General features: G+C 44.2%; 1 protein-coding gene across 1 annotated transcript in view; it reads right to left on the bottom strand.

Annotated features, from left to right (window-relative positions):
• Positions 1-14,272, bottom strand: part of polr3a (polymerase (RNA) III (DNA directed) polypeptide A) — an 89,958-nt gene that overhangs the window by 25,342 nt on the left and 50,344 nt on the right. The window contains exons 19-24 of the mRNA XM_055936968.1: positions 13,259-13,396; positions 12,287-12,457; positions 10,884-10,997; positions 2,701-2,787; positions 2,239-2,321; positions 1,030-1,200 (exon numbers count right to left, since the gene is read on the bottom strand). Coding sequence (XP_055792943.1) covers positions 1,030-1,200; positions 2,239-2,321; positions 2,701-2,787; positions 10,884-10,997; positions 12,287-12,457; positions 13,259-13,396 — 764 coding nt within the window. The remainder of the gene's footprint in view (positions 1-1,029; positions 1,201-2,238; positions 2,322-2,700; positions 2,788-10,883; positions 10,998-12,286; positions 12,458-13,258; positions 13,397-14,272) is intronic.

A 14,272-nucleotide genomic window follows, 5' to 3' on the forward strand; every position in this document is an offset into this window, starting at 1 on the left:
TCTCTCTCTCTCTCCCTCTCCCCTCCCTCCCTATCGCTCTCCCTCTCTCCGAATCTCTCTCTCCCTCCCTCCCTCCCTCTGAATCGCTCTCCCTCCCTCTGAATCGCTCTCCCTCCCTCCCTCCCTCTGAATCGCTCTCCCTCCCTCCCTCCCTCTGAATCGCTCTCCCTCCCTCCCTCTGAATCGCTCTCCCTCCCTCCCTCTGAATCGCTCTCCCTCCCTCCCTCTGAATCGCTCTCCCTCTCTCCCTCTGAGTCTCTCTCTCCCTCCCTCTCTCCCTCCGTTCCTAATGTGTATTCATTCTTCTCCAGGATTCTCTCCGGGCCGTGTGATTAGGACACGGAGCAGAATAACTACCGGCTGACGGGGGAAACATCACAGCTGGGCACTGTGATTGGAAGAACCTTCTTGGCTGTCTAGTCATGTAGAAGCAGACACCAATCAGAGCTAATGGAACACGGCGCCCGGCGGTCCGCTCTGAAGGACCCCGGCTGGGTCCAAACAGCACCCTATTCCCCATACAGGGCTCTGGTCAAAAGTAGTGCACTATGTAAGGAATAGGATGCCTTTTGGGATTCAGTCAGGGAGACAAGGAAGAATTTGGACGAGAACTATTTATCTTTCTGTTTTTAGGTTTTATGCTTCAGGGTGAAATTGATTGAATGTGAACTTCTCCTAGTAACTTGTAACAATGAGCAAGTCTTCATGATCCTTTTACTAGAATAGTCTGGAGAGAAAAGAGAGAGGATTAAGAGAGACTTCTCCAAGTCCAGCTCTGACTCACATCTGATGTTGACTGACCATCCTAAACCAGGTCCATCTGGACCGCGAAGCCAGTTCCACTGCTGATTTTCATTCTTCCTCTCTAATCAAATACTGATTTATACTTGGGACACCGGGCGGGTACAATGAATGATCCTTTAGAACAGCAAAGCAGCACTACTCTGGACCTCCAGGCTCAGATGTGAATCCTCCTGTCCTAAAGCCATTTAAAAAGGAGCTTAAAAAGGGCTTTGACCCGTAACCCACCTGATGTTCTTGGAGGCGTTGATGATCTCCTTGATGCGTGGGACCCCCAGGGTGATGTTCATGGAGGCTACCCCAGCAAAGTGGAAGGTTTTCAGGGTCATCTGTGTGCCAGGCTCCCCAATGCTCTGGGCACACAGGGCCCCTACGGCTGAGCCCGGCTCCATCTGAGCTCTGGGGATACAGACATGTAGGATGAATGGGTAAAGTGTTACCTACCGGGGGTTCAAACATGGGTTGACCCGCTGAGCTAAAGGACTAAGCATTAGCTTGGGGAGCTAACACAAGTCTTCAGACAGATAGGATTGAGACATAGGATCAAAGGGCATAGTGTGTCCTACGGGGGTGTTCAACACAAGTCTCCCAAGATTCTCCTAGTCATTAGCTTGGGGATCGAACACAAGTCTTCCAAGTCTCAAGCAAGGTTACTTATCCCTCCATTAACACAACCATCTGAGCAGTGACCCCCACAGACACAACCATCTGAGCAGTGACCCCCACAGACACAACCATCTGTGACCAGTGACCCCCACAGACACAACCATCTGTGAGCAGTGACCCCCACAGATGCAACCATCTGAGAGCAGTGACCACCACAGACACAACCATCTGTGAGCAGTGACCCCCACAGACACAACCATCTGAGAGCAGTGACCCCCACAGATGCAACCATCTGTGACCAGTGACCACCACAGACACAACCATCTGTGAGCAGTGACCCCCACAGACACAACCATCTGTGAGCAGTGACCCCCACAGACACAACCATCTGTGAGCAGTGACCCCCACAGATACAACCATCTGTGAGCAGTGACCCCCACAGATACAACCATCTGAGAGCAGTGACCCCCACAGATACAACCATCTGAGAGCAGTGACCCCCACAGATACAACCATCTGTGAGCAGTGACCCCTACAGATACAACCATCTGTGAGCAGTGACCCCCACAGATACAACCATCTGTGAGCAGTGACCACCACAGATACAGTACCTCATGTACAGATACAGTACCTCATGTACAGATACAGTACCTCATGTACAGATACAGTACCTCATGTACAGATACAGTACCTCATGTACAGATACAGTACCTCATGTACAGATACAGTACCTCATGTACAGATACAGTACCTCATGTACAGATACAGTACCTCATGTACAGATACAGTACCTCATGTACAGATACAGTACCTCATGTACAGATACAGTACCTCATGTACTTGTCCCTGCAGGTCTCCAGAAACTTCTCTAGCTGGCTGGGAGTGATGCGATCCAACTGATACAGGACTCTGGGCTGAAACAGAGAGACAGAGACAGACAGACAGACAGACAGACAGACAGACAGACAGACAGACAGACAGACAGACAGAGCGACCGTGAGCAAGAGGATTTACACTGAGATCTACAGGGCAAGTAGCGATCTAAAAAACCCTCTTCGACCAATCGGGTAAAATTGCGAGCCCTTATTTTGTAGTGATTAGACAAGTTTTATATGGTAATATTGCACTGCTCTTACTGTTTTATGCAGTAATAGTGCAGTGATGAGTCAGATGCTCATCATTGCAAGTGCTCGCATGATATAAAGGAAATAGCTAAATCCCGGATGGACTGCTTGAAAGAGAGATGTCATTGTCATTGTGACTGTGTTAAATGTAAAGGATGAAAAGGTCTACCTCTGTGGTGCCATTGTCGTTGATGCCGTATTTGTCCCTGGTCTTCTTGATTTTCTCAGATGTAGCCTTGATGAACTTCTTGATCTCCTTTGGTTGGGAGAGAGAGTGAGGGAGACAGTGATAGATAAAGGGAGAGAGAGTGAGAGAGGCAGTGATAGATAAAGGGAGAGAGAGTGAGAGAGACAGTGATAGATAAAGGGAGAGAGAGTGAGAGAGACAGTGATAGATAAAGGGAGAGAGAGTGAGAGAGACAGTGATAGATAAAGGGAGAGAGAGTGAGAGAGACAGTGATAGATAAAGGGAGAGAGAGTGAGAGAGACAGTGATAGATAAAGGGAGAGAGAGTGAGAGAGACAGTGATAGATAAAGGGAGAGAGAGTGAGAGAGACAGTGATAGATAAAGGGAGAGAGAGTGAGAGAGACAGTGATAGATAAAGGGAGAGAGAGTGAGAGAGACAGTGATAGATAAAGGGAGAGAGAGCGAGAGAGACAGTGATAGATAAAGGGAGAGAGAGCGCCATGTCAATAACAGCCATTATAAGATGTCAATAATTCACTCCTGCTGAGACGTAAAAACACTTTAGAAACCCAGTGGAAAAATACAATTTATTTAATAAATAAAAAGAGTACTGTTAATTCTCATCAGGAAAAGCTGGTAGAAATGACGGTTAAAAAGTGGTTCTAAAGTGATGGTTGTAAAGTGGTTCTAAAGTGATGGTTGTAAAGTGGTTCTAGAGTGATGGATGTAATGGTTGTAAAGTGGTTCTAAAGTGATGGATGTAAAGTGGTTCTAAAGTGATGGTTGTAAAGTGGTTCTAGAGTGATGGATGTAATGGTTGTAAAGTGGTTCTAAAGTGATGGTTGTAAAGTGGTTCTAGAGTGATGGATGTAATGGTTGTAAAGTGGTTCTAAAGTGATGGTTGTAAAGTGGTTCTAGAGTGATGGATGTAATGGTTGTAAAGTGGTTCTAAAGTGATGGTTGTAAAGTGGTTCTAAAGTGATGGTTGTAAAGTGGTTCTAAAGTGATGGTTGTAATGGATGTAAAGTGGTTCTAAAGTGATGGTTGTAATGGATGTAAAGTGGTTCTAAAGTGATGGTTGTAATGGATGTAAAGTGGTTCTAAAGTGATGGTTGTAAAGTGGTTCTAAAGTGATGGTTGTAAAGTGGTTCTAAAGTGATGGTTGTAAAGTGGTTCTAAAGTGATGGTTGTAAAGTGGTTCTAAAGTGATGGATGTAAAGTGGTTCTAAAGTGATGGCTGTAATGGTTCTAAAGTGGTTCTAAAGTGATGGATGTAAAGTGGTTCTAAAGTGATGGTTGTAATGGTTAAAAAGTGGTTCTAAAGTGAAAGTTGTAAAGTGGTTCTAAAGTGATGGTTGTAATGGTTAAAAAGTGGTTCTAAAGTGATGGATGTAAAGTGGTTCTAAAGTGAAGGTTGTAAAGTGGTTCTAGAGTGATGGATGTAATGGTTGTAAAGTGGTTCTAAAGTGATGGATGTAAAGTGATGGTTGTAATGGTTAAAAAGTGGTTCTAAAGTGATGGATGTAAAGTGGTTCTAAAGTGATGGTTGTAAAGTGGTTCTAGAGTGATGGATGTAATGGTTGTAAAGTGGTTCTAGAGTGATGGATGTAATGGTTGTAAAGTGGTTCTAAAGTGATGGATGTAAAGTGGTTCTAAAATTATGCTGTAAAGTGGTTCTAAAGTGATGGATGTAAAGTGGTTCTAAAGTGATGGTTGTAATGGTTCTAAAGTGGTTCTAAAGTGATAGTTGTAAAGTGGTTCTAAAGTGATGGATATAATGGTTAGAAAGTGGTTCTAAAGTGATGTTGTAAAGTGGTTCCAAAGTGATGGATGTAAAGTGGTTCTAAAGTGATGTTGTAATGGTTAAAAAGTGGTTCTAAAGTGATGGTTGTAAAGTGGTTCTAAAGTGGTGTTGTAATGGTTAAAAAGTGGTTCTAAAGTGATGGTTGTAAAGTGGTTCTAAAGTGAAGGTTGTAAAGTGGTTCTAGAGTGATGGATGTAATGGTTGTAAAGTGGTTCTAAAGTGATGGATGTAAAGTGATGGTTGTAATGGTTAAAAAGTGGTTCTAAAGTGGTGGATGTAAAGTGGTTCTAAAGTGATGGTTGTAAAGTGGTTCTAGAGTGATGGATGTAATGGTTGTAAAGTGATGGATGTAAAGTGGTTCTAAAATTATGCTGTAAAGTGGTTCTAAAGTGATGGATGTAAAGTGGTTCTAAAGTGATGGTTGTTATGGTTCTAAAGTGGTTCTAAAGTGATGGATCTAAAGTGGTTCTAAAGTGATGGTTGTTATGGTTCTAAAGTGGTTCTAAAGTGATGGATATAATGGTTAGAAAGTGGTTCTAAAGTGATGTTGTAAAGTGGTTCCAAAGTGATGGATGTAAAGTGGTTCTAAAGTGATGTTGTAATGGTTAAAAAGTGGTTCTAAAGTGATGGTGTAATGGTTAAAAAGTGGTTCTAAAGTGATGGTGTAATGGTTAAAAAGTGGTTCTAAAGTGATGGTTGTAAAGTGGTTCCAAAGTGATGGTTGTAAAGTGGTTCTAAAATGATTGATGTAAAGTGGTTCTAAAGTGATGGTTGTAAAGTGGTTCTAAAATGATTGATGTAAAGTGGTTCTAAAGTGATGGTTGTAAAGTGGTTAAAAAGTGATGGTTGTAAAGTGATGCTGTAAAGTGGTTCCAAAGTGATGGTTGTAAAGTGATGTCTCTTCAACCACTTTTGCCCCTGGGTTAGTACATAATGTAGTGTACAGACCTTGGTAAATCAAGAGAACCGTTAGGAGATCATGCTTCCACACAACACACCAGCAGAGCTGCACAGTGTAAACTGGTCTTTCAACACAGCACTATGCACTAGGTCAGGCTGTGCAGGACAGACAGTAACATCACAGAACAGGAAACACTCATTCCATTTACAGTGGATGTCTTCTACAATCCATTTATCAAACCTGCCAAAAACATTCTGTTGATCAAAACACTAAAACGATGCAACTCTTGCATGATTAGTCAAAGACATTCAAATCAACTGTGGATGCATTCTACAATAAATGTATTTAAAATATGTACGACATTTATTTGATCAAATCAAACCCCTACTAGGATTCAACACTTGCCTGATTAGTACTTTAATCCAAACATGGGTAAAACACATTGAAAAAGCCAAACTTTAGAATTGACCAACTGACTGAACGCAGTGTTGAAATGGTGCTGTTGTCACGTGGTTAGTGTCACACCATTACCTAGACATGATGCACATGACACCGTACCTCCATATACTTCTCTGAGCCCGTGTCTGTCAAGGCCTTGACGAGGGGGACAAAGTAGAAACCACAGAGAGCAGACTGAATCAACCTTCCCACACGTTCATTAATCAACTCCGTGAGCGCGCACGGGCGCTCACATTACTCATCATTAAAATATGGTAATGACTAGAAAACAAAAACAAAATAAACTAACAAATGAAAAACAAAAAGTTGATTATGCTGCTATCTTGAAATCAGTTAATTAACTGATAATGGACAGGCCTGTTCATTTGAAACCAGAAGTTGTCGTAGGAAGTCCTTGACTCCTGTACTGATCTGACTTTCAACGTTCCAATTAAAAGTTTATATACAAAAAAGGGGGAACGTTCCAACAATAACGATGACAATACTTCAGGCTTCTGTCCTCATCAACCAGTATCAGAACTTCCAGACCCTGAGTGTATATGATGGAACATTGTTAAAGTGGGAGGTAACCCATCTGCCCAGGGAGACTAATCACCAACAGACGTAATATAGACCTTCAAATAACCCTCTGGACTACAGAGCATGTACTGATGAAGAAACAGTAACAATATACACAAAACCTGTCAGAACAACATACATTAGAAATGGTAATACATATTTAGAGATGCTTTTAATGTTAAGAGAAAGTTTTTTTTCTTTAAAAGAAGGAATAATAGAGCACGGAGGTCTCATGGTACACGTCATTAAAGGAAGAATCCTAGAGCACAGGGGTCTCATGGGACACGTCATTAAAAGGAGGAATCCTAGAGCACGGAGGTCTCATGGTACACGTCATTAAAGGAGGAATCCTAGAGCACGGAGGTCTCATGGTACACGTCATTAAAGGAGGAGTCCTAGAGCACGGAGGTCTCATGGTACACGTCATTAAAGGAGGAATCTTAGAGCACGGAGGTCTCATGGTACACGTAATTAAAGGAGGAGTCCTAGAGCACGGAGGTCTCATGGTACAGGTCATTAAAGGAGGAATCCTAGAGCACGGAGGTCTCATGGTGCAGGTCATTAAAGGAGGAATCCTAGAGCACGGAGGTCTCATGGTGCAGGTCATTAAAGGAGGAATCCTAGAGCACGGAGGTCTCATGGGACACGTCATTAAAGGAGGAATCCTAGAGCACGGAGGTCTCATGGTGCAGGTCATTAAAGGAGGAATCCTAGAGCACGGAGTTCTCATGGTACACGTCATTAAAGGAGGAATCCTAGAGCACGGAGGTCTCATGGTACAGGTCATTAAAGGAGGAATCCTAGAGCACGGAGGTCTCATGGGACACGTCATTAAAGGAGGAATCCTAGAGCACAGGGGTCTCATGGGACACGTCATTAAAAGGAGGAATCCTAGAGCACGGAGGTCTCATGGTACACGTCATTAAAGGAGGAATCCTAGAGCACGGAGGTCTCATGGTACACGTCATTAAAGGAGGAATCCTAGAGCACGGAGGTCTCATGGTACACGTCATTAAAGGAGGAGTCCTAGAGCACGGAGGTCTCATGGTACACGTAATTAAAGGAGGAGTCCTAGAGCACGGAGGTCTCATGGTACACGTCATTAAAGGAGGAATCCTAGAGCACGGAGGTCTCATGGTGCAGGTCATTAAAGGAGGAATCCTAGAGCACGGAGGTCTCATGGTACAGGTCATTAAAGGAGGAATCCTAGAGCACGGAGGTCTCATGGTGCAGGTCATTAAAGGAGGAATCCTAGAGCACGGAGGTCTCATGGTACAGGTCATTAAAGGAGGAATCCTAGAGCACGGAGGTCTCATGGTACACGTCATTAAAGGAGGAATCCTAGAGCACAGAGGTCTCATGGTGCACATCTTTAACGCTAGAACTGCACTAGAAATTGTGACCATGGCAGCCCAATAGGTCTATATGCTGTAACATTACTGTTGATGATTGATATAGGTCTATATGCTGGAACATGACTGTTGATGATTGATATAGGTCTATAGACTGGAACATGACTGTTGATGATTGATATAGGTCTATAGACTGGAACATGACTGTTGATGATTGATATAGGTCTATAGACTGGAACATTACTGTTGATGATTGATATAGGTCTATAGACTGGAACATGACTGTTGCTGATTGATATAGGTCTATAGGCTGGAACATGACTGATATAGGTCTATAGACTGGAACATGACTGATATAGGTCTATAGACTGGAACATTACTGATATAGGTCTATAGACTGGAACATGACTGTTGATGATTGATATAGGTCTATAGACTGGAACATGACTGATATAGCTCTATAGACTGGAACATGACTGATATAGCTCTATAGACTGGAACATGACTGTTGCTGATTGATATAGGTCTATAGGCTGGAACATGACTGATATAGGTCTATAGACTGGAACATGACTGATATAGGTCTATAGACTGGAACATTACTGTTGATGATTGATATAGGTCTATAGACTGGAACATGACTGATATAGGTCTATAGACTGGAACATGACTGATATAGGTCTATAGACTGGAACATGATTGATATAGGTCTATAGGCTGGAACATGACTGATATAGGTCTATAGGCTGGAACATGACTGATATAGGTCTATAGGCTGGAACATGACTGTTGATGATTGATATAGGTCTTTAGACTGGAACATGACTGATATAGGTCTATAGGCTGGAACATGACTGTTGATGATTGATATAGGTCTATAGGCTGGAACATGATTGATATAGGTCTATAGGCTGGAACATGACTGATATAGGTCTATAGGCTGGAACATGACTGATATAGGTCTATAGACTGGAACATGATTGATATAGGTCTATAGGCTGGAACATGACTGATATAGGTCTATAGACTGGAACATGATTGATATAGGTCTATAGGCTGGAACATGACTGATATAGGTCTATAGGCTGGAACATGACTGATATAGGTCTATAGGCTGGAACATGATTGATATAGGTCTATAGGCTGGAACATGACTGATATAGGTCTATAGGCTGGAACATGATTGATATAGGTCTATAGGCTGGAACATGATTGATATAGGTCTATAGGCTGGAACATGACTGATATAGGTCTATAGGCTGGAACATGACTGTTGATGATTGATATAGGTCTATAGGCTGGAACATGACTGTTGATGATTGATATAGGTCTATAGACTGGAACATGACTGTTGATGATTGATATAGGTCTATAGACTGGAACATGACTGTTGATGATTGATATAGGTCTATAGACTGGAACATGACTGTTGATGATTGATATAGGTCTATAGGCTGGAACATGACTGTTGATGATTGATATAGGTCTATAGGCTGGAACATTACTGTTGATGATTGATATAGGTCTATAGGCTGGAACATTACTGTTGATTGATATAGGTCTATAGGCTGGAACATGACTGATATAGGTCTATAGGCTGGAACATGACTGATATAGGTCTATAGGCTGGAACATGACTGATATAGGTCTATAGGCTGGAACATGACTGATATAGGTCTATAGACTGGAACATGATTGATATAGGTCTATAGGCTGGAACATGATTGATATAGGTCTATAGGCTGGAACATTACTGTTGATGATTGATATAGGTCTATATGCTGGAACATGACTGATATAGGTCTATAGGCTGGAACATGACTGTTGATGATTGATATAGGTCTATAGGCTGGAACATTACTGTTGATGATTGATATAGGTCTATATGCTGGAACATGACTGATATAGGTCTATAGGCTGTAACATGACTGTTGATGATTGATATAGGTCTATATGCTGGAACATGACTGATATAGGTCTATAGACTGGAACATTACTGTTGATGATTGATATAGGTCTATAGGCTGGAACATGACTGATATAGGTCTATAGGCTGGAACATGACTGATATAGGTCTATAGGCTGGAACATTACTGTTGATGATTGATATAGGTCTATAGGCTGGAACATGACTGTTGATGATTGATATAGGTCTATAGGCTGGAACATGACTGTTGATGATTGATATAGGTCTATAGGCTGGAACATGACTGATATAGGTCTATAGGCTGGAACATGATTGATATAGGTCTATAGGCTGGAACATGACTGTTGTTGATTGATATAGGTCTATAGGCTGGAACATGATTGATATAGGTCTATAGGCTGGAACATGATTGATATAGGTCTATAGGCTGGAACATGACTGTTGTTGATTGATATAGGTCTATAGGCTGGAACATGATTGATATAGGTCTATAGGCTGGAACATGATTGATATAGGTCTATAGGCTGGAACATGATTGATATAGGTCTATAGGCTGGAACATGATTGATATAGGTCTATAGACTGTAACATTACTGTTGATGATTGATATAGGTCTATAGGCTGGAACATTACTGTTGATGATTGATATAGGTCTATAGACTGGAAGATGACTGTTGATGATTGATATAGGTCTATATGCTGTAACAAGACTGTTGATGATTGATATAGGTCTATAGGCTGGAACATGACTGTTGATGATTGATATAGGTCTATATGCTGTAACAAGACTGTTGATGATTGATATAGGTCTATAGGCTGGAACATGACTGTTGATGATTGATATAGGTCTATATGCTGTAACAAGACTGTTGATGATTGATATAGGTCTATAGGCTGGAACATTACTGTTGATGATTGATATAGGTCTATAGACTGGAACATGACTGTTGATGATTGATATAGGTCTATAGACTGGAACTTTACTGTTGATAATAGATCTAAAATCAATAATATAGTCTGGTCCCAAATGGCTCCCTATTCTCTATGGTCTGCAGTGCACTACTTTAGACCAGGGCTCTCGTTAAGGTGCACTATGTAGGGAACAGGGTGTCATTTTGAACGCAGACATAGAAGCAGTCAAGTGGATACGTGATAGTTATTTACCTCGAGGAAGCTGTCTCGGCAGCACTTGAAGTCACTCCTCTTCATGATGGACTCTGCCGTCAGGACCAACTCATTCTTACTAAGGGCTGGCTGCTCTGAACACGTATGGACAGACTGGGGGATGGAAACAGGGAGGAGGGATAGAGGGATGGAGAGAGGAGGGATAGAGGGATGGAGAGAGGAGGGATAGAGGGATGGAGAGAGGAGGGATAGAGGGATGGAGGGATAGAGGGATGGAGAGGAGGGATAGAGATGGAGGGAAGAGGAGTGATGGAGGGATGGAGATGGAGGGAAGAGGAGTGATGGAGGGAGGAGGAGTGATGGAGGGAGGAGGAGTGATGGAGGGATAGAGATGGAGGGAAGAGGAGTGATGGAGGGATAGAGATGGAGGGAAGAGGAGTGATGGAGGGAGGAGGAGTGATGGAGGGATAGAGATGGAGGGAAGAGGAGTGATGGAGGGAGGAGGAGTGATGGAGGGAGGAGGAGTGATGGAGGGATAGAGATGGAGGGAAGAGGAGTGATGGAGGGATAGAGATGGAGGGAAGAGGAGTGATGGAGGGAGGAGGAGTGATGGAGGGAGGAGGAGTGATGGAGGGATAGAGATGGAGGGAAGAGGAGTGATGGAGGGAGGAGGAGTGATGGAGGGATAGAGATGGAGGGAAGAGGAGTGATGGAGGGAGGAGGAGTGATGGAGGGATAGAGATGGAGGGAAGAGGAGTGATGGAGGGATAGAGATGGAGGGAAGAGGAGTGATGGAGGGAGGAAGGATAGAGGGATGAGGAATAGAGGGAAGAGGAGTGATGGAGGGATAGAGATGGAGGGAAGAGGAGTGATGGAGGGAGGAGGAGTGATGGAGGGATAGAGATGGAGGGAAGAGGAGTGATGGAGGGATAGAGATGGAGGGAAGAGGAGTGATGGAGGGAGGAAGGATAGAGGGATGAGGAATAGAGGGAAGAGGAGTGATGGAGGGATAGAGATGGAGGGAAGAGGAGTGATGGAGGGAGGAGTGCAGATGTGTTATTAGTCACTGTGGGTGGGTGAACAAACAGCTGACCTGCATCATCAACACATACATAGAGATGACAACATGCACGCTGGGTAAAACCTCATTTCACCGTATGCACATTCTGAAGTCTGGCACTTTGAAATGCAGGCTTGTTTATGTTATTGTTGCCAGACCGACGACAGGTGAGGTCTAAGAGAATAATGGGTGTGGGAGTGTGAGCGTCTGCGTGTGTCTCTGTGTGTGCGTGTCTCTCTCTATGTATCTGTGTGTATGTCTCTGTGTGTATGTGTGTGTGTGTGTGTGTGTGTGTGTGTGTGTGTGTGTGTGTGTGTGTGTGTGTGTGTGTGTGTGTGTGTGTGAGATGAAGTCTTGTCGCACACGTGTGTGTGTGACTCACCCGGATGTTGTCCAGAACTCTGTTGAACTCTAACGGTTCATCTTTCCCCTCCATGGCGGCCGGGTCCAGGCCGTCCCCCCCATAGACGAACTGGATGATGTCACCCGTGGAGCTCCGTACCGTCAGATCATACTGGGAACACAGGTCCTCCAACGACTTCACCAGACGCCTCTGTTGACACACAACACATCCACCACAGAAGAACAGATCAGAGGATGACTCAACAACAGATAGACCTATTTAATCCTGCTTGTTGTGTAACCGTGTGTGTGTGTGTGTGTGTGTGTGTGTGTGTGTGTGTGTGTGTGTGACCACTCAACACCCTTCCTCTGCTATGTTTCATCAGTCAGATGGTGAGCTGTTCTGATCTGACCACATCAACAACACACCCCTAAGACCCTCAACTCTGGACCGCCAAGTCAGCGCCACTGCATGTTTCCATTGTTCCCCTCTAGTCAGGGCCTGATTTAGACCTGGGACCCCAGGTGGGGTGATATTAATGATCAGGGCCTGATTTAGACCTGGGACACCAGGTGGGTGATATTAATGACCAGGGCCTGATTTAGACCTGGGACACCAGGTGGGTGATATTAATGACCAGGTAGAACAGAAAAGCAGCAGGCTCCGGACCTCATAGGGTCAGAGTTGAATAGCCCTGCTCTAGGAGACAACCCTGATCACTACAGAAAAGCAGCAGACTCCGGACCTCATAGGGTCAGAGTTGAATAGCCCTGCTCTAGGAGACAACCCTGATCGCTACAGAAAAGCAGCAGACTCCGGACCTCATAGGGTCAGAGTTGAATAGCCCATGCTCTAGGAGACAACCCTGATCGCTACTCAAGAGGGAGCCTGATAAGATTTACATTTGTAGGGATCACACGACGTCCCTCTTTTCATGAATACAAGCAGAGAGCAGAGGGTGTTGGGTACGGTGCAGCAAGGCAGCAGCCCAGCGCTGTGTGTGTGTGTTACCTGCATGTATCCGGTCTCTGCTGTTTTAACGGCGGTGTCCACCAAGCCCTCTCGACCAGCCATAGTGTGGAAAAAGAACTCCGTGGGCGTCAGGCCTGAATAAAAGCTGTCAGCCACAAAGCCTTTAGCCGCAGGAAGCTGTGACAGGACACACAGAGAGATAGAGAGAAAGGTGTTACATCATTAAAGGCCCTGGACGAGTCCCAAATGGAACCCTATTCACTATACTGTAGAGTGCACTACTTCTGACCAGGGCCCCACAAAGCCTTGGTCAGAAGTAATGCACTAAGTAGGGAAAAGGGTTGCCATTTTGGGATTCATCCCCCGTTAGAGCAAAACAAATGAAAACAGGGCTCTGACTGAGCCAGCTGGAGATGTTGTTTACTGCTGGGAAGGTGAAACATCTATGAACGTTTCAACGTTTTTCAACCCTTTAGCCTACAAGTTCTGCAAGGTTGGCGGAAATCTAATTGACATAAATCCCCATCAAAATCCGTCTGTTTAAGCTAGAGATTGTTAATGCATCAGGCTGTGTGTGTCCACCGCATCCTGACTAGTCTCCCAGTCCCTGCCGTTGAATAATACCCCCTCAGCATGTTGCTGCCACCGCCGTGCTTCACCGTAGGGATGTTGCCAGGTTTCCTCCAGATGTGACGCTTGGCATTCAGGGCAAAAGAGTTCAACCTTGGGTTTCATCAGGGCAGAGAATCTTGTTTCTCATGGTCTGAGTCCATCAGGTGCCTTTTGGCAAACTTCAAACGGGCTGTCATGTGCCTTTTACTGAGGAGTGGTTTCTGTCTGGCCACTCTACTATAAAGGCCTGATTGGTAGAGTGCTGCAGCGATGGTTGTCCTTCTGGTAGGTTCTCTCATCTCTACAGAGGAACTCTGGCAATCTGTCAGAGTAACCATCGGGTTCTTGGTCATCTCCCTGACCAAGGCCCTTCTCCCCCGATTGCTCAGTTTGGCCGGGCGGCCATCTCTAGGAAGTCTTGGTGACTCCAAACTTCTTCCA

Source organism: Salvelinus fontinalis, chromosome 1, assembly GCF_029448725.1.
Source record: "Salvelinus fontinalis isolate EN_2023a chromosome 1, ASM2944872v1, whole genome shotgun sequence".
Taxonomy (NCBI): domain Eukaryota; kingdom Metazoa; phylum Chordata; class Actinopteri; order Salmoniformes; family Salmonidae; genus Salvelinus; species Salvelinus fontinalis.